At 37.0% G+C, this 21,460-nt stretch overlaps 2 protein-coding genes across 3 annotated transcripts in view; one reads left to right on the top strand and one right to left on the bottom strand.

Annotated features, from left to right (window-relative positions):
* The window catches only part of trak2 (trafficking protein, kinesin binding 2), a 33,502-nt gene extending 28,909 nt beyond the window's left edge, over positions 1-4,593 (bottom strand). For both annotated transcript variants that reach the window (XM_081381394.1, XM_081381395.1), the window contains exon 1: positions 4,482-4,593. The gene's annotated coding sequence lies outside the window, so the exon portion shown is untranslated. The remainder of the gene's footprint in view (positions 1-4,481) is intronic.
* Positions 4,594-5,147: 554 nt separating this feature from the next.
* stradb (STE20 related adaptor beta) lies at positions 5,148-19,503 on the top strand. Its single transcript, XM_081380386.1, has 13 exons — positions 5,148-5,389; positions 6,379-6,444; positions 6,574-6,635; positions 8,582-8,665; positions 11,204-11,300; positions 11,640-11,761; positions 12,503-12,611; positions 12,686-12,809; positions 14,234-14,405; positions 16,681-16,785; positions 16,869-17,116; positions 18,537-18,579; positions 18,657-19,503. The coding sequence occupies exons 3-13, from the start codon at positions 6,624-6,626 to the stop codon at positions 18,816-18,818; spliced, it is 1,278 nt and encodes a 425-aa protein (XP_081236512.1). The 5' UTR covers positions 5,148-5,389; positions 6,379-6,444; positions 6,574-6,623; the 3' UTR covers positions 18,819-19,503.
* The last annotated feature ends 1,957 nt before the right edge of the window (positions 19,504-21,460 follow it).

Raw genomic sequence — 21,460 nt, 5'->3', positions numbered from 1 at the left:
CATGCACATCTTCTGTGTTGCATGCGCAAACTATGATACACTAATACAAAGGAAAACATTTGTATTCACAACAATGTCTCTATTTGTACAAATTGCTTCACATTCATTCAATTTTGAATTTTGCACACGCAAGTTGAAAGGCATGGATAAAACATTTCTGCAACATGTATCAAGTTCATTAATAAGTGTGCTTACACGTGTTAATCTTTTTGAGACTATAATCATCCCATACTTTTTTTGTGAAACCCTATAAGGCTATTTTCCATCAAAAGTGTGCTTTCCCTTTAATTGAGCGCGAGCAGTGCAGAGCAAATAGACTCTGCGCCGAAACACGCGCTTCACTGCTCGCGACGCTCCTGCTTGACGCTCACGCGCTGCTCCTGCTTCCGTTGTGAATGCACTCAATGATTAACATGCACGGCGAAAAAAAATACGCGCTTGCGGTCTGAACGGACGTAATTCACGAGGTTTTCTACATGTGCTCCGTGTGCACGTGTGATGCTGATGTTGCGCGATGCTAATCATGCGGCGCCCGAGTGCATTTGACCGGCATAAAATCGGCATTTGTCAGACTGACCGGCCGGTCGCCGGTTACGGCCGATCACGTGAAAATCGGCCAATTCCGGTCACCAGCCGATCAATCGCATACCTGTCAACCCTCCCGTTTTTCCCGGGATTCTCCCGTATTTTACATTGCTATCCCGCTATCATCCCGTTTAAATATTTTCCCGTATTTCTCCCGTATTTGTAATCTTTCTATAATTTTTTTTAAAAAATCCCAAAGGGCGCAAACCAGTTAAGCGGAAATCCCGCCCTGCAGCTAATTTCATTGGTTAAGGTTACAATGACGGGTAGGTTTAGGGGTCAGTGTTTGGTGTAGGCAATCAGTACTGTGATTCACATGACCAATAAAATCTTTAGAATCGGCTGTAGGGCGGGATTTCCACTGAAGTAGTTTGGGGGGAAAAATCGCGCAAAGATCAGCAGCATCCGAGGATGGATGAACATGAGAGAGATGGCATTAACACACGCAATTATGTCAAAATGTCCGTTTTGTCGAGTATCCTCATAAGAACAGTCTGAGCAGTCTATTAGTTAAAAAAAAAAGTCGTAAATGAAAGTAAAGAGTTGTGAGAGAATGAGACGCGTGTAAGATCCGTCAGCGACTGTTTTTAAAGAGACAGTAGCCAATAAAGCTTTCTGTCAGTAAAGTTAATCAAAGAACAAAGGTAACAGAGAAAAGCACTCACTGCTCTTGACTAAAGATCTTTTTTTTTTTACTTTAATAAGGATTAATCTATGTACAATTTAAATTGTATGCAGTGCAAACTGTTTTATAACTTCAATTTCTGTATATTTTTCCTACCTGTTAGACAAATATTTAAAATATACTGTTTTATGTTTTTCTACATTAATTTGGAGATTAATTGTGAAATTATTACATTATAAAATGTAAGTTTTTTTAATGGCAATTAATCGTGATTAATTAATGTAGTTAATTGTTGCAATTGATAAAAATAAATAAAGAAACATGAATAAGTCTTAGGCCTATGTTTATTTTAATTGGATAGTATGTATGTATTTATTTATGTTAATATCTGCGCAATTAATGTCTATTTAGCCTGCCTCTGCCATCCCCATCCCCCCCGCCATTCCCCCAAACCCCCCCACCCCCGCGCGTTCAGATTTCCCGTATTTTGGTATCCAAATGTTGACAGGTATGCAATCGGTGCATCTCTACTAATAATTATTATTATGATAGTGTAACATATACATAGTTATGAGTGCAGATTGGATCTAATGCAGTGACACTGATACAAGTGTGACTTTAGTGTCTTGATAGTTTTTGGTGCGCCTGTCTGTCTCTAAAGCGCGACTGTCTTCCTCAGGACAGGCCTCAGAGGGGCGAGTGAGGGGCACTTCCTGTTGTTCAGAAAAAGAAAGGCTCCAGAACGGTTTAAAGGAGTACACATGAACTTCCTGTCTTGAGGTCTGGAGAGAAGAAAATCCCATAGAAGTGTAGGCCTACATGATGAGGTGTACAGAACACGGTATTCATTTGGAAAACAAGGGTTGGTTCTATAACGGATAAAAGACGAGAGCCAAAAGTCTGCTTACACAAATGTACAATAAATCACAAGGCAAAAAAAAAATACAAATAAAGATAACAGAGAAGTAGGCTTTATTATATTCACATTCACATTCACACAGACCCTTTTATACAGCACGACTTACAAACAACCTCAGTGTGAGGTTTCACTCATGTTTGCAGCAGGCGATTCATGGAGCGAGTTGGTAACATTGCTTTTATGTTTTTAAAAGAAGACTAACACAGTATAAATGTTAAATATCTGATCCATCGATGAAGTTTTTTTGTATTCACATGGTTTTGTAACAATGTGCATTTGTTTGTTAAACTCAAATGTGTGTTTTTGTGTGTATAGAGAGATCAAAACAGAGCTACTGTACCACAAACAAAAGTGAAAGTGAATAGAAATGCATTACAATGTATTACATTTAATAATGGGAACAATTTAATATAACAAATGCCTTGTAATGACCATTACTTGGCTGATAAATTTCAAGTTAAACTCCAGCTTCAGAGTTTAGACATTTTATTTATATTTTGTCAATATTATACTGTAACTCTGTACTGCCCATCTCATCTGCTTTGACTTCCAACTAATCCTCAGATCAGGATCCCAAGCACTTAATCCTCAGTGCTGTACCGTCCCTCTCGTTTCCCAAAAACTATTTATTAAACCTGAAAACTTGATTTATTCTCTTGTTATAGTCAGGAGATAAGCAGCTGTGCAAGGCCTTTCTGTCAAATATAATTCCCAACAACGATATTTATATTCTTCCTCTTTTTGTCTTACTTCAGGAAGTTATTGTATCTTGGGAAGTGCAGAGATTGTGATGACAACCTCTGTTCTTTTAATATCGATCGAGCCTCATGCCCACAACGTCTGACCAGCCCATTACAGGAAACAGATATTCAAAACCATCAGATGGACACAGGGTTATTAATAATCTCAACCTGACTCAATGCAAAACCAGTATCACTGGAAAAACAAGCATATATCAACACATCAGACTGACGCATCCCAAAAGTAAAGGTATATTTGTGAAGGTGTGGTTCAGACGCTCCTCAGGACTTTGCCAGCATGACTTCCAACAAGCTCCATCTAAATGACACCTGAAATAAGCTATTACACGTCGTCCCATATATTCTCCGCCTCTCGGATGCTTAAGGGCGAGGAGAACCGTCAATAAACCTCCATTAGCATCTGTCCATCAATCTTCCCAATCTGCAATCATGTAATGGTTACAAACTACAACAAAAACCACGTGAGAGATCAGAGGGCTCGCGTTTAAGTCTGACATATGACTGTAAGGAAACTATTAAAGCCAAACACATGAGGCCTGATGTCTGCTACTGCAATTCCTGCAATTAATGTACGGCATCATTAAAGGAATCAAAATGTTATATAAACAAATTCATTTTTAGCTTACATTCTTTTATTTTAATTAAAGTAAGTTGTTAAATCTGTTGTCAAACAATAAACAAACAAACAGATAATACAGTATAAATGTGAAATATTATTAGAAACATGTAACGTTATTATTATGAGTTTAGCTATAGGTCTATATTTACTCTGGGTGTGTGTGTGTGTGTATATACATATATATACATATTATATATACACATATAATACATGCACACACACACACACACACATACATACATATATTTATACATACATATATATATATATATATATATATATATATATATATATATATATATATATATATATATATATATATATACACACACACACATACATATAGTGTATACACACACACACACACACACACACACACACACATATATACATATATATATACATATAGTGTATACACACACACACACACACACACACACACACACACACACACATATATATATATATATATATATATACACACACACACAAACACTTAATACTTAAATACATAATCGTAAAAGCACTCATGTATGAATTTCTTATAATTAAAAGTCAACAGGTCGTGTTCATAAATCATCAGATGTTAGATGAATGTGTTTAGGACGAATGTGATGGAAATCATGTATAACATCTGTACACAAATACAGCAGAGAGATGCTCTATGATAAAGCCCATTTGATCTGATGCAACAGATTTCATAATCCCTGCAGATGTCACACAGATTATCCAGATCTTTAAAACGCGCAGAATTAGAACAGAAAACACACCAACGCGTCTAGTGAACACTCGCTTAGAAACATACAGAGAACAATATGCGTTAAACTAGATGCATTGTTCTGCATCCTAACGGCCATATGAGCAGCAGCACATCCCGTGACCCGTCAAACTCATCCACTCATCCTACACACACACACACACACACCTCTGTACACCAGCTGTGAAAGAGCGGAAAATATCTCCCTCTCTTACCTTTAGTTCACGTAAAATCCGTTTATCCGAGCGTTAGTGGTACATGAGGCTCCTGTCAGTTCGAGCGTTTGAGACAATAGCGAACAGAGCGAGGAGGGAGGGGTATTTGGGGAAGAGTTGGGGCAAATCTGGCGTCAGTGATCCATAAATACGTCATATATTCCGCGACATTTATTTTGTGATAAAAGTCCTAGAGATATTTATTTATTTAGATATTTTGAATGGGTCACACAATTACAATAATTATTATACATTTTCAGTGTTTCATAAACAGCACATGTTAAACAGACACAAACAAATAAAATAATTATAATTATAATTATAATAAGATAATAGAGAAATTGTAAACATTAGAGGGGTCAGGAATTATACTATTTCTAAATATATATTTTATATATTTATTTTGCTTATTATTTTAGATTTATTTTGTGATAGAAGTATTATCTTATTATCTTAATTATTTACATATTATAGGTCCCATTTGAAAACAAATTAATTTAAGATCGCCTCTGTTTTTAGATCACTTCCTATTATTACAAAAATATTTAAAAGGTAGAGGGGAATTCATTGGATAGAGAATGTGCTTTTATTATGTATAGCCTTCTAGTTTAGTGGAATTATTAACAGACTTTTATTATATACAATCCTCTGGTGCTCATTTACGACATGTATGAAAGACCTTTATTATGTAAATATCTCCGGAGCGTGATCAGCTGGGACTGTGAAGAAAAGCTTTGGCAAGTCAACTTACAAATGTTATTAAATGTTAGAGGCGCCGCGTTATTCTATTTTACTCATAGAATAAAACTGTGATGTGACTGTAACTGCCCAGAAGTGACGCTCGCCGTCAAAACCAAGGGTACAAAAATCAATTTACAAATGAACCTCCATCTACATTCATAACAATGGTGAGTTGTTTTTATTATATATGGCTTTGAGCGTCACATCAAACCCAGCAAATTATTGCTATGCATGATATGATAAAACAATAGTTATGGTAGCACGTGCAAATAATGTTAAACGTGCATTATTACTGTCATAATTCCTTAGTACAGTCACCAAATGCACTAATGCAACATTATTTAAATTTATATGAAACAAGTTGGGTTTAATGTTAAAGTCCAGATTATTTTAGAGCCTTCTAGTAGTGCACCATGGCTCTTTCTTGACTATTGTTCTTTTCTTAACCCTGTTAACCTACATGCATTCACTGTCAAGGACTAGGAAGGGCACCATCAGTTGCTCTGATAATTACATTATTAATAATTAAGATTTCATCCAATTTGGGGATGTGGATCTATATGTCTGCTGCATTGTGCATCAGTATGCATTTATTTAATTTACAATTGCGATCTAACTAAGAAGTCTTTTGCTGTAAATATGTAATAATCTTTAATATTTTCCTTATTAAATAAATAAAGTGTAATCTGGCAAGCATGAACTCATTTCGATGCTGCTAATAGTTATTACATAACGACACAAAATGGACAGTAGTTCCCAATGTCATCTGTGGGCGATATCAGAGCTGATGCGTCTAGACAGATGTGACATCTTATCAGCCGAGATAACTGAAGAAGATGAAGAAGATGATGATGATGATGATGATGATGATGTCTGGAGCAGAGAGGAGATCAGACTCAAAGACTCATTCAAGCGGAGCAGACACTGAATCCGGCTGCTCTGTTCGTGGGCACGGCGCCGGTCCATGCGTGGATGCTGAGGAATTTCAGACAGGATATATTTGAAATCAGACTGTTGAGAAATAATCAGCTCGATAAGCTTTCGGTTAGAAAATAGTGTGCAATTCTAATGAAAGCTGCGGATTTGGATCATATGCAATGCTATTTAAGCCCTGGAAATCTGATATTTGCTTGAAAGCGTTTGGTTTGTTTCATAGGACTCTAATGGAGCAGCATGAAATGAGATGAAGTCTTTTTATGCAGTGAAATCCGAGCAAAGCCAGGTAAGCGGAAAAAACATTGTGCTTTTCATGCAGTTTTTTTCTTGCAATGACAAATGCAGCGTGGCACACTGGAAACAGCCACTGAAGTATTTTTTGCAGATGCACTGATTTTTTTTTCACTGTCTCCAGAATCAGATAAATGAACTCCAGTGAAGCATCAGCTCAGCCAAAAGCACCTCATGTCGTTTCTGGTGAGAGTCGAGTCTTTTTACACCCAGCTTGTTTGTGCTAAGCTCATGATTCATGCTTTCTGTGTTTATTTCTACAGGTTTTTAGGTATCAGAAATGTTTGGTTTTGATTCTGGAGTGGGTTTAGTATTCAGTATAGTAGGAGCACTTTAGGGATGTTTTTTATGGACTGAAGGTGTTCACTGAACAAAATCCATGGCCTGATTCTTCTGTAGTCCCTAGATATCGGCACATTTAATAATAAACGCCCTCATTAATATCCACCAATTCTCCACCTCACCTCTGAATCCAAGAGGATCGTGTCAATGTCTCACTCATGAAGAAATGTTCTACAGACTTTATTCAGAGCAGCGCCATGACAGGTGTTAGGGATGCACCCAAATGGAAATTTTGGCCGATACTGATAATTCTTTATATTTGAAAGCTGATAACTGATATATTGGCCGATAAATCAACATTTTTATATAATTTTTTGAGAGCCTGATTACAAAAACTAAAGTCTCACCATTAAAAGGCATGTCCCAAGCACTTCTCAAAGTTCTCATTATAATTTTATGTAGCCTATATGACAGACTAGCGCTGCACATGTTGCACTTTACTGTATTTTCCTTTTTTGAAGTGATTCCAATCATATTTCAAGCAATTCAAAACCATCATGTCCAACAGTGCGCATCTGAAGTGTCTCAGCTGAAGGACATAATCCATTATTTATCAGCTTTAAGATTCCAAGGGAAAGCAAGAACTGAGAACTGATAAGAATGTAAAATGTGTACCTTGAAATGCAATGTAAGTCGCTTTGGATAAAAGCGTCTGCCAAATGTAAATGTAAATGATGATATCGGACAAATTTTCTTATTAGACCGATAACGATAACATTAAAAATGAACATATATTGGCCGATACTGATGGTGTCTGATATATCGTGCATAATTAACAGGTATGAAAGCGAGGCTGTGAGTGATAGATAAACGTGTCGTGTTTGCAATCGGCTGTAAAAAGCTGTGTAAATCTCCTAAATCACTTATAATTTTCCACAGCTCAGGTTTTTTTGTCGACTGAAATATCTTGGAAAGCTATTTTTGCTGTGTTTCATCAGCAAAAACACAATTAAATAACAGTACTACCCACTGAAGAGTTGTACGTCTGTCCCTCACAGCCTCGCTTTCATTCGCTTGGATGAAAATCAAAGATGGCTGTTGTGAATAAGGTCTATATTAAGCATGACTTTTTCCTTAGTGTGTAAAAACACACAAAAAGCGTGTTTGCTGTAATACACTTACATTGGATCCTGTTTCACTCAGTAATACATAAATAAATAAATACTGTAATACATAAATAAATAAATACTGTCAGAGTGATTGAAAACGGATGTTAATTTGGCATCAATACAAAATGTCCATTGCATTGTTTTTAACTAATGTTATAAAAGAACATTTTGACATCAATTCTATTTTAAAAGAACATTCTGGGAAATGACCGTTAAGCGTTCTTCCACCATTATTCATAATAATCATAATTCCTAATTATATATAAATTCATTATTAATATCATTACGTGTCGCTCCTAATGTTCCGGATTCAAAACTGGTTCTACAAGCATGATTCGTCCCTCGGTTTGTAAAAGCGAACACAAATCAGGTTTAAAGTAATGCACTTACAATGGACAATGGATCACAAATATCGTTTTACTCAGTAATGCGTCACATTATGAAAGTAAAATGTATTTGTCTATTTTTTTTTTTTCATGTTGACTTTTTGCATTGGAACATTCCTGTAACCAAACATGGCTAGTTTGATTTCCATAATCATGTCTTCCTTTTGCCTCGTCTTGCTTTGCCCTTCAGCCCACCCTTTTAATGCATAGTCATACTTTGGATGTTCATATTCATCTCCATATTCATTTGTGGGGTGGGGGTTGTGTCTCATCTTTCCTCCCCTCTTCCCCTCAGGACTGCTCCTGTATCTCGTCCCACTCACACGTCCAGTCCATCAGCATAGAGGAGCAGTATGAAGACATCAGCCATCAGTGCTCGGTCAGTAGAGTCTAATAATAGATCATGATGGCTTCAGTGGTGTGTGTGTGTGAAGGCATCAGGCATTGACTTTCACTCTTGGGGAAGTCACACAGACCGTGATTACATTACTGCACTGTTGATCGCTAGCAGGACTGAGTCAAAATTGTACATTTAAGAATTGGCTCAATGTGAATTGAATTGGCCACAATTCACAGGGTGTTGAAATAGAGTTTACATGGGAATAACAGGAAGAGTAATGACAGGAAGTTGCAATTCTAAGAAGTGTAGTAGTCACACAGTGATTGTGTGACGAAATATGACTGATATATTTTTATTTATTTAATCTACAAGCAATACTGTCAATATTATACTGTATTAATTTGTGTATGTGTTTATATCTATCTGTCTATATATATTATAGCGCCACGGTTCTGGATAAATTAAGAATGTTATTGGTTTCATATAAAGATCACGATTCAACCTCGTTTCTGAACGGACAACTTAATAAAATAAAAATTTTCTGGTTCTGACAAATTATTAATTGCTGCAGGCTATTTAAAAATGTTTAATTAATAAACTAAATTGGTTTGAATGAATGATTTAATGACTCACTCATAAAGACTTCTCTAGAATGAAGGATTAAAAAATAGACATTTTTAACACTCATTTGAAGCATTATTTGAAGTGCCATGTTACTATCAAAAGGGGATTTGCTATATATTATATATATAATTTTTGTATATACACATACATATACATATATATACACACACATATACATATACACATATAATACACACACACACCCACATAATATTAATGCTCACCAAGGGTGTATTTATGTGCATAAAAACAGGATGCAGTTACAAAATATAAGGTGAAATTATATTTTATACCGTAAAATAAGTGTTTTCTATTGTAATATATTTTGGTAACACTTTACAATAAGGTTCATGAGTTAACATTACTGAACTACCTTAGTTAACATGAACTAAGGATGAACAATACTTATTCCTCATTTATTAATCTTAGTTAATATTAATTTCAACATTTACTAATACGTTGTATTTGTTAACATTAGTTAATGCACTGTGAACTAACATGAACTAACAATGAACGGCTGTATTTTCATTAACTAACATTAACAAAGATTAATAAATATTGCAACAAATGTGTTGCTCATTGTTAGTTCATGTTAGTTAATACATTATCTAATGTTAACTAATGAACCTTATTGTAAAGTGTTACCTATATTTTAAATCACATTTCAAACATTATTAATATAATCATGTTTGTGTTAATAATAATAATTCCATTTTAAATCTGTGTCCTGTTTGATACCTAAACATCCATTATGAAATTTTTAACTCAGCTTAACTTTGTCGCATTGCCAACGGCCTCTGTTGCCCACGTCGCTTCAAATCATCAACTCTTATTTAAAATGAATGACTTCCAGTCACTTTGTCGCTGCAGATAGTTGTCAGTGTGAAAGTCCCTGTCTTAGACACTATGTCTTGCGATGGACACGTCACTCATGCCTATTGAAGCGTCATTGGATATTCAGCACACGCTCCAGTGAGTTTCAGATTGTTGTTGTGCTCAAGTGTGTTCTGAGTCGATCCATTGTGTTGGGTGTCACAAAGCAGTTTTTCTGTCCCATCGATCTGGATGAAAGCTCACTTGTGTTATCGTCCCATGTCTTTGTCTGAATGTTGAAGGCGTCTGTGATTCCCCTCCTGTGACAGAAATATTTAGTCTTTTATTGCAGCCCTGCTGAGTCACTGTCCCGTTCATGGTCTAGAGTGATTATACATGGTCTACTAGTGTTATTCAATAATAAAGTTATGAGCTGAAGTTAGCTAAAGTATAAATTGTTGTAGTGTTGACATATTTATAGAAGCTATGTGAATAATATCAAATCTGGCTTAATTGCAAATAGATTTGAACATGACTCAATAACCCCTTAAAGTTCACAGTGATGCAATGCATGTTCTTTTTCTGCAACAAGACTTGCTTATGAAATTCAATATGACAGTATTATTCAAAGAAAGAAAAAAACCCAATGTTTAAGACTTGTACTAATGAGGAATTGAGTGAACTCTCATAAATCATTATGAATTATGTAATTAGTTACATAATGAATTTAACATTTTTTCATTTCTAATTACAAAGCACTACTACTGTAGCTCAATGGCAGTCGCAACACCAAGACAAGGCAAGATTTCTAATTTTGTTAAACTTTTTCATCAGATTCCATTAGATTTTATTTTATTTCAGCTTTACGTGTTTTTAATAGCTTTAGTTAACGGTAATTGCCCTGTTTCTCAGTCATTATACTATCCTGCAGGATAAAACTGATCTGAGACCTGTGAATATCTTCTGCTCGGTCCTCCTGCATCACATGAGTGTCATTCTCAGGACAGAAAGTGTCTCATTATGTTCTGCTGACATTTGAAGTCTTCACCAGAATTCCCTTGCGAACATCTAACACACGTATGTGTGACGTGTTTGTTCATATGTGGACGTGTGTTGCTGTCGTTTGTGTGTGTGTGACAGAGCAGTGACGTCTCTCCGTGTTCTGTGTTGACGGATGGAGATGACATCACAGATCTTTCTACTGACTCCGCCCACTATCAGCTGCTGACACAACTGGGTAGGGATCATGTCTTACTTAATAGTATGATATAAGTTAGGGTAACACTTTATTTTACAGTGTCCTTGTTACATATGTTACATGTACTTACCATAGTAATAACAGTAAATTATGCATAATTACATGCAACCAAACCCTAATCCTACCCTAACCCTATAGTAAGTACATGTAGATGCTTAATATTACTCAGTACTTAAATATATAATTACACTGTAACAATGACACCTTAAAATAAAGAGTAACCTAAGTTAGTTATTCCCTGGAATCTTGTTTATATCATGTATTACCATATGTCTTGCTCTGGTCTTAATGCTTATGTGTGTGTGTATTTTTGTGCAGGCCGGGGCTTTAATAACCTCAGTCAGGTGAACATGGCACGTCACACACCGTCTGGCCGGCTGGTGGCAGTAAAAAACACAAACCTGGACGAGTGTACAGAAGATGAGCTGCTGCAGCTGATGGTGTGTAGTACACTTATAGTCAAAAATATATAATTTAAAATCACATTGTCTATTGAAACTTTAGAAAAAAATATGTAAAAATATTTTTTGGTAATTTTCAGACTTTTATGGTATTGGCATTTCTATTGATTTAATCTGTTTTTGTTTATGAAGGGAGCTTTTAAATGTGAAATGTTTTATTATTATTATATAACATTATTAGAAAATAATATACATTTATTTATATTAATATTATTTTAGCATGAATGTTGTTGATGTAAAAATCAATGAGATTATATTAATGAAAGCAGACATAAAAAATACATATATACTGTAGTACCGGTTCACACTCTTAGTAAAATGAGAAAAAGGGATTTTTTCATGATCATTTTTGTAACATGAGGCTATTTTCATAGTGACTGTTGGTGTATGAAATAACCGTTAAGCTCCAAAAATGACCAAAAACATTATAAAAAGTAGCCCATAAGACTTGTGTATTATATTTTAAGGTTTTTGAAGCCATACCATGATTTGTTTGAGAAACGGTCTGACGTCATTATTCAGAAAAATAACAGCATTGGTGTTTGCAACAACACGAGAGCAAGAGAGGTTTTTTTTTGGCCCTGTTATGATGATTTTCCTCAAGTTGGTTGAAGAGGATTGACTGTAATTGTGAGGGCATTTTCAGATTTTAGACACACAACTTTTTCTCAGAAAAGCCTATGTGCTTGTGCATTCATAGTTTGTGCATATTAATCGCAGAATGAGGTTCTGCTGTCCCGACGGTTCCGTCACCCGAACCTGCTCACGTCCAGACTGGTGTTCAGCTCCTGCTGTCAGCTCTGGGTTCTGTCTCCTCTCATGGGTTACGGTAAGAGTCCACACTCATCTGTCTCTTACCTTCTTTTTCTAGCCTCATGATTTCTCTGCACGTGTCTCATTCAGGTTCTGCAGACTCTCTGCTCAGGTCGTACTTTCCGGATGGAATGAGCGAGTCTCTGATGGCGTACCTGCTGTACGGAGTTCTCCGAGCGCTCGAGTACCTGCATCACATGGGCTACGTGCACAGGTGAGCGCATGAGGGCTCGGTTTCACAAAGGCTTGAATTAAAGGGATAGTTCACCCAAAAATGAAACAAAATGTCATGCCAAACCCATCAGACTTTTGTTCATCTTCAGAACACAAATGAGAGATTTCTGTCCCTCCTTGAAAGTCTATTCACCCAAAACTCTGATGCTTCAAAACTTTCATAAAGAGATTGTGAAATGCTGCATCCCAATTCGCCTTATACTTATAATACTTATACTATGCCCTAAAAGTATTTACTGTTTTTGTGAAGAAAAGTACATACTTTTGAGTGTGTAGCAGAAGAGTAGGCAAGCTTTGGGACAAACTACTTCATCAGAATTGTGTGTTTAACGGATCTCTCTGTGTATTAGTTACATGCATCCTGTCACCGTATAAACTGCCCTGTCAATCATCTCGTCACAGTTAAAATCCTCCATATCAGTTTAATCAAATTTCCTACTGTATCGGAGAGAAACGCATAATGCTGCATTTAAAAGTTACCGACCAAATGTATCTTTATAAAAGTTCACAATGCTGTTGCAGACGAAATATAATGTGGATAACATTGAATAAATATCTTTTCGTTAGGTAATCACTCAAACCCCTTTATCTAAACCTCTCTACTTAACTATCGGTCTCGCCCATCCGCCATGTTTGTAGTTTTTTTAAAACACTTATTTGTGTTTGTAGTTCTAATCGAATCCTCGTCCAAACCACAATTTGTTGTGGGTAATATTGGCCGTTAGGGTGAGCACGGATCAGGATCTGCACTTCGTATTTTAACCGGAAATGGTATCAATGTAATACACATTACAACATACTATGATTTAAACACATTCATTCTAATTTCTAATACTTTTTAGGATGGATAGTATGGGAATTGGGACGCAGCACAAGTCTTCTGAAGAGATACGATCGCTTTATATGATTCATTTAGGCTTGTATTCACGTATAAACATTGATCAGCGTTCAAATATGGTAAACTGAAGCTCAAGCATGCTTGCTTGATGCGTGAGAACCAATGAGGTTCATTCTCGTGTTTCACGCAGCGTGTTTGAGCTTCTGTTGATGTTCGCTGATCAATGTTTAAATGTGAATAAAAGCCTCAATTTAATTTGTTCATCATATAAAGCGATAGAAGAATTGGATTAAACTGCTCAATAAATATGAATTTATTGATTTTACAATCTCTTTATGAATAATTTGAACCGTCCGAGTTTTGGGTGAAAAGTCTTTCAATGAAGGGACAGAAATCACTTCAAATTTCATTAAAAATATCTTAATTTGAGTTCTGAAGATGAACAAAAGTCTTATGGGTTTGGAACGACCCATTATGGAACAACTCAGCATTTTTGAGTGAACTATCCCTTTAATCTGGCCTCGTCTCCTGTCGTCTCTTCTCATCTCATCTCTTTTCTCCTGCAGAGGCGTGAAGGCGAGTCATGTGCTGCTGTCAGCTGAAGGCCGTGTGTGTTTGTCAGGGCTTCAGAGTGTGTACAGTCTGATGAAGGATGGCAAGAGGATGAGAGCTGTGTATGACATGCCTCAGCACAGTCCGTCTCTCCTGCCGTGGCTGAGCCCGGAGCTTCTGCGACAGGTGACAATCCTGATGAGAAAGCTGATCCAAACAGCAGCATTATAGACAGTATAAAACAATAAACAATATATGAAAAAAAAAAGCATCAGATTATGACAGGAGCAATCTAAATGTAAAAAATGACCATGCACAATTAAATATCCAAAACTGTCTGATATACATGCTACCTTTCAAACGTTTGGCGTTAGTAAGATTTCTTTTAAAGAAATTAATAGTTTTATTCCACAAGGATGCATTAAATTGATCAAAAGTGACAGTAAATACATTCCTAATTATACAAAAGATTTCGGTCCCACTTTATATTAAGTGACTTTAAGTACTTACATTGAAATGAATAATTTTATACAATGGACTTATTGCGTACATACATGTTTTTACATTGTTCTTATGTTTTAAAAATACCTGCATGTAATTACAGCTGTAATTAATGTATGTAATTACATTTGTAATTACACTGTTTGACCCTTCCCATACCACCACACCTGTCCCTAACCTTACCCGTATCACACCTCAATAGCAGCAAAAGTGTTTTACAATACAACACAAACACAATTAGTATATTGTACATATTTTTCAATGAAAGTACATAATACTTAAAGCCGCTTAATATAAAGTGGGACCAAGATTTCTATTTCAAATAAATGCTGTTCTTTTGAACTTTCTATTCAGCAAAGAATTCTGAAAAAATAAAAATTAAGATTTACACAAAAATATTAAACTCTCTTTTCATCATTGATAATAATAAGAAATGTTTCTTGAGCACCAAATCAGCATATTCGAATGATTTCTGACATATACACTACTGGTCAAAAGTTTGGAAACATGAAGGTTTTTTAATGTTTTTGTAAGTAGTCTCTATGTGTGTGTGTGTGTATATGAGTGTACACTCACCTAAAGGATTATTAGGAACACCATACTAATACTGTGTTTGACCCTCTTTCACCTTCAGAACTGCCTTAATTCTACGTGGCATTGATTCAACAAGGCGCTGAAAGCATTCTTTAGAAATGTTGGCCCATATTGATAGGACAGCATCTTGCAGTTGATGGAGATTTGTGGGATGCACATCCAGGGCACGAAGCTCCCGTTCCACCACATCCCAAAGATGCTCTATTGGGTTGAGATATGGTGACTGTGGGGGCCATTTTAGTACAGTGAACTCATTGTCATGTTCAAGAAACCAATTTGAAATGATTCGAGCTTTGTGACATGGTGCATTATCCTGCTGGAAGTATCAGAGGATGGGTACACGGTGGTCATAAAGGGATGGACATGGTCAGAAACAATGCTCAGGTAGGCCGTGGCATTTAAACAATGCCCAGTTGGCACTAAGGGGCCTAAAGTGTGCCCAGAAAACATCCCCCACACCATTACACCACCACCACCAGCCTGCACAGTGGTAACAAGGCATGATGGATCCATGTTCTCATTCTGTTTACGCCAAATTCTGACTCTACCATCTGAATGTCTCAACAGAAATCGAGACTCATCAGACCAGGCAACATTTTTCCAGTCTTCAACTGTCCAATTTTGGTGAGCTTGTGCAAATTGTAGCCTCTTTTTCCTATTTGTAGTGGAGATGAGTGGTACCCGGTGGGGTCTTCTGCTGTTGTAGCCCATCCGCCTCAAGGTTGTGCGTGTTGTGGCTTCACAAATGCTTTGCTGCATACCTCGGTTGTAACGAGTGGTTATTTCAGTCAAAGTTGCTCTTCTATCAGCTTGAATCAGTCGGCCCATTCTCCTCTGACCTCTAGCATCAACAAGGCATTTTCGCCCACAGGACTGCCGCATACTGGACGTTTTTCCCTTTTCACACCATTCTTTGTAAACCCTAGAAATGGTGTGCGTGAAAATCCCAGTAACTGAGCAGATTGTGAAATACTCAGACCGGCCCGTCTGGCACCAACAACCATGCCACGCTCAAAATTGCTTAAATCACCTTTCTTTCCCATTCTGACATTCAGTTTGGAGTTCAGGAGATTGTCTTGACCAGGACCACACCCCTAAATGCATTGAAGCAACTGCCATGTGATTGGTTGATTAGATAATTGCATTAATGACAAATTGAACAGGTGTTCCTAATAATCCTTTAGGTGAGTGTATGTATACACAAAAATCATCCTATAGCAGTTCATTAAAAAAATGGGTTCACTGATATTTTGTCCATTCCTAATTATAAGGCCCGGTCAAGGTCAGGACCGACATCAATTCTAAACGTATAGCTTCATGAGTCATTATGATGGATTTTTTTCGTGTCTCTCTTTCTGTGGTGAAGGATCTTCATGGCTATGGAGTGAAATCAGACATCTACAGTCTGGGAATCGTGGCATGTGAGCTGGTCAGTGGCAGAGTGCCGTTCCAGGACATGCCGCCCACTCTGGTACTGCTGTTCTTCACGTGTGCCATCTGTGAGCAATGCAACTATGATTACTGAACACTCACTTCCTGTTTCTTCTTCTTCAGATGCTGCTTCAGAAGCTGCGGGGTTCTCACTGTTGTCTCCTCGACGTCCCCCCTTACCCGCTCGGAGACATGGGGGCGCTCAAGGTGTCTCGCTCTGGTGTGGATTCTGGGATCGGCGAGAGTGTTGCGACTGGAAGTTTGACTCGTACTGCCACTGCGGAGAGACCTCAAAGCCCCGCCCCCAAAAACCACTCGGTCACACTGCACAACCTGGTCCAACTGTGCCTGCAGCAGCAGCCTGAGCGCAGGTAGAGACCGCGAGACCCTTCGCAAACACACGACACTGCGGAGCTCAGAATGGACAGATCAAGCTTTTAGAAGAATGTCAACATGTTTTGGGTCTGTAAGATTTCTTACAGAAGAAGACTTCTGCTCACCAAGGCTGCATTTATTTGATCAAAAATACAGTAAAAACAGGAAAATTGTGAAACTGTTTTCTATTGTAATATATTTTAAAATATAATTTATTCCTGTGATACAAAGCTGAATTTTCTGCATCATTACTCCAGTCTTCAGTGTCACATGATCCTTCAGAAATCATTCTAATATGCTGATTTCTTCTAATTAAAAATGTTAAAACTTTACTAATAGTGTAAGGGGACTTCAGTGGAAAATTTACATAATACAAAAACCTAAACTTTAGGGTTATATTTTATTAGTATTGTGGACATGAATAACCCTTCTAAACCTGACATTACGATTACATTTTTGTAGTCAAATTGTCTATAAGAACTTTACACAAAATATGTCAAATATAATATATATATAATTTTTTTGTGTTTTTTGGGGTTTTATAGTAATTTATTGATCACAACATGATGTTACTATTCTATTACTGTGACTTTTTTTGCACAAAAACTTAAGTAACATTAGAAGTGGGAAAATGTAATAAAGTTTGATATGGCCCCTTTATCAACAAAAATGTACTCTCAGAAGTTTAGTTTATACAATGTGACACATTTATCTGTTGGGGTTTGCTGCAAATATACAAGGTGAAAAACGGGCGAAATAATTCCATAGTCATAACACAATATATATATAGAATTGTAATGAAATGTAAAAAATATATTTATTTATTTATTTTTTAAAGTTTTTTCTTTATTCACCTGCTATTGGTATGATGATAAAAAAAATGTTCACCTTGTCTAGAGCAGATACAGATATCTCTTCTACCTTTTTGGGACAGATTTACTAACAGCTTGCACAAGCGCAAACCCTCTTTTGGCATTAAAACGCCACTGTCAGGATTTACTAAAGACACGCTGTGAAGAATGAGCGCTGAAAGGCGTGGACAGATTTTGCGGCTGACTTTATTGCATATGCATTTGTAGAAGTTTCCCTTTCAGACACGAAATGTATGGGATGAGAGTATTTAAATGAATCGTGCAAGGTGATTTACTAAGGTTTGCGCGTGTCAAATTACTAGTATTTGCGCGACATTATTTATTTACCACCTAAAAAGCTTAAACCAGATGGCAATTTTGCTGCTCTTGGTAGATTGCGTTGTTCATTATGGAAATGTCTGTTCTTTAATTTACGCACAGAACTCTCCACTCCCATCTGCTCTTATATAGAATTGTGCTCTCATGCTAATTTGCCCTGTTTATGTGGCTAATGTGGCTCTTTATGTTTACTGAACCCCATGCATTGTGTGTGTTTGTTGTTCAGGCCGTCTGCGACTGCTCTCCTCAGCCACCCCTTCTTCAGACAGGTACATTCACCCTTTCATCAAGCTTTCACTAAGTCTTCAGTCTGAGTAATTCATGCATTGATCTGTGTGTTTTCCAGGTGAAGAAACACACGAGGGACTCTTTCCTTAGTTTGATGTATCCAGCCGTGCCAGTGTCCTGTCCTCCAGACACACCTCCATCAGGGACACCGACCCAGACCTGCAACACCCCGTCTCCCACCGACACCGAGCCAGAGGACGGCATGTGGGACTTCTCCTAAACCTCGCCGTCCCTCTCTAGTCCAATTCCTTTCTCACGCGAACCTTGACCCAGGCAACTAGCGATACATGTATTCCATGTTAATCCATCCTAACCAGCTGCTACATTTTGTCTTTCACTTGGTTTGCATACTACGGTAGCCCACCCACAGTGAAATCTCATTGGTCTAAATTCCCTCTCTTTTGTGGACCAAAATATTGATGACATCATCTTGCACTTATGGGCGTATCTAAATTTTTAGCCAATCAAATGCTCTCTAGAATGAGCACATACCAGCTGCCTAGACATTTCCTGACTAGCAATAGCAAGTATAAAATCATCATTGATGCCTATGACCTAAACTAAAAGCCTGTTATCTATGGCTGCACGTTTATTAAAATAAAACCCAAATTGTGATATAGTGCGGTTATCAAATCACAAAGGCTGCTATTTATTTAAATAAATATATGCACTGCATATGTTTCCGAGCGGCTTGGTTCGCAGTAAATTTTTCTTAAATACTTGATTTTTTTTACAGTGACATTACAATAGTAATATTTTGTTTAATATGTAGTGACATTATTATTATTACGGTATACTCATAATGATATATAATCACTACGTTTTTGGCAAAATTGTGCAGTCCTACAAACTAGCACAGCAAACTTAGTTTTTAAATTTATTCACTATCTCCGTTTTTATATATAAAAAAAAAAAAAAAAAAAAAAAAACACACACACAAGTAGATTTTATTCCCCTAAATCGTGCAGCCCTACTATTGGCTAGTTGGGACAAGCAAGTCCTTTTGATAAACAGGAAGTTAAACTGCATTCGTCAAGCCATTTGATGGGTCTTTAAAGTGTCAAATACTGTATGCTCAGATTGACTGTGATTTTTTTTTCACTTTATGCAACGTTTTTACTTTCATTATGGACAGGAAAATGAAAGAAAGACACGCCGTGACTTGTGTCTTATTCAATGCTGTGCGCTCATCTGTATGCTGCACATTCTGACTAATGTACTAGGTCACCTAAGTATTCTATGCACACTGTGCATATACTACAGTATGTACTGTTAGTATGCTATTCCCGTTAGACAATGGCTGCATCCAAAATCGCACACTCTCTTGAGAAGGTACTTATTTTTAATAAGTAATTATTTCACAACCGGTAAAAAAGTATGTTCTATATAGTATGAGTGTGTGTAGTATGAATACTACATTCGCCATGTTGTCATTAACATGTGACCTACCAGTATCAGTTATGTCACTTCACTGTCATTCACTAATCCTCTCCCGTGGCCTCATGGGATAGTAAAGTGTCCATCATATGCACACTTCAGAATCTCGCCGGAAGAAGTAGGTCATCCGGGTACTTTTTTCCTCCTCTTTTATGAGTACTGTGAATTCAGACATACTTCTTTTGTCACATACTGTTTTTCACCTACTATAGTATACTATAGTAGTATAGGAAGTATGCGATTTGGGATGCAGCCTGTGTCAGTGTGTGATCAGAGCTTCCTGTTTGATGTTCACAGCAGCCAATCACATCATGAACTAACTGCAGATCACTGGATTTGATCCAGCTCCTATGAGTGAGGTCATCAAACTGAGCCATGAATGCTGGGAGCCAGATGTCACGTATTTGAGTGTTTGTGTGTGTGTGTGTGTGTGTGTGTGTGTGTGTGTGTGTGTGTGTGTGTGTGTGTGTGTGTGTGTGTGTGTGTGTGTGTGTGTGTGTGTGTGTGTGTGTGTGTGTGTGTGTGTGTGTGCGTGCGTGCGTGTGTGTGTGTGTGTGTGTGTGTGTGTGTGTGTGAGAGAGAGAAGGTTATTAGTACATCACCCACTCAGCCTGTGACTGTGAAAGTGTGGGTGTGTGTACAGTGCATGTGTTTGTGTGTATCTCTGTGTTCAGATTTCCAAAACCCTCCTCCTCCTCCTCCTCCTCTTCCTCTCTATGAAGAAACTGCACATGTTTTAATCCTGTGAAGAGATAAACCAAACCATCAACGCTGTGCTCTTCAAACGGCCTTCAACACTGCCTCAACATGTGCTCTGGAACTCAATCATGATCAAACTGAAGGCCTGAGCAGTTTTACCTGTGACCGATATTGTATTCACTGATTTTTTTGTTTCTATGTTAACTGTAGACATATGATAAATATATTCTTACTCTGTTTCTTAACTCGTTGGTGTCCAGTCATTTTTTTCTCTTTGCATTTTCTTATTTCAGTAGAATCAAAGTCAAATTCTAAACTTAAAGTTCCTGCCAAATAAATAATAATGTCAGATAAACAATTACCGGCAACACTTTACAATAAGGTCTCATTTGTTAACCTTTAATTGTTCTTGATCATTTACTGACCTAATTTCCCTTGTAACTTTACTAGTTTATCTAATTTGTGTCATTTTTATTTTTCAGATCACAAAAGTAATATTTAATTTCCAGAAATTCGTGTTGCATTTGATGAACTGTACTGAAGTATTTCTGTGTTTGCGCTCTTTAGCCAGCAGGGAGCGCTCATATATCATATAGAGTTTCTGCACTTTTTCTTTTCTTTTTATTATATTAGGCCCTACTCTTGTAAGTGTGTATGTCAAAATAACTTAAACGTTACAAAGGAGTTACCGGATGAATTACTCGAATTTTAGAATTAAAAACAGCG

The sequence above is a fragment of the Scardinius erythrophthalmus genome, assembly GCF_964197995.2.
Source record: "Scardinius erythrophthalmus genome assembly, chromosome: 12".
Classification (NCBI taxonomy): Eukaryota; Metazoa; Chordata; class Actinopteri; order Cypriniformes; family Leuciscidae; genus Scardinius; species Scardinius erythrophthalmus.
Note: the sequence above shows the minus strand (reverse complement) of the source record. Positions and strands in the feature narration are given on the sequence as shown.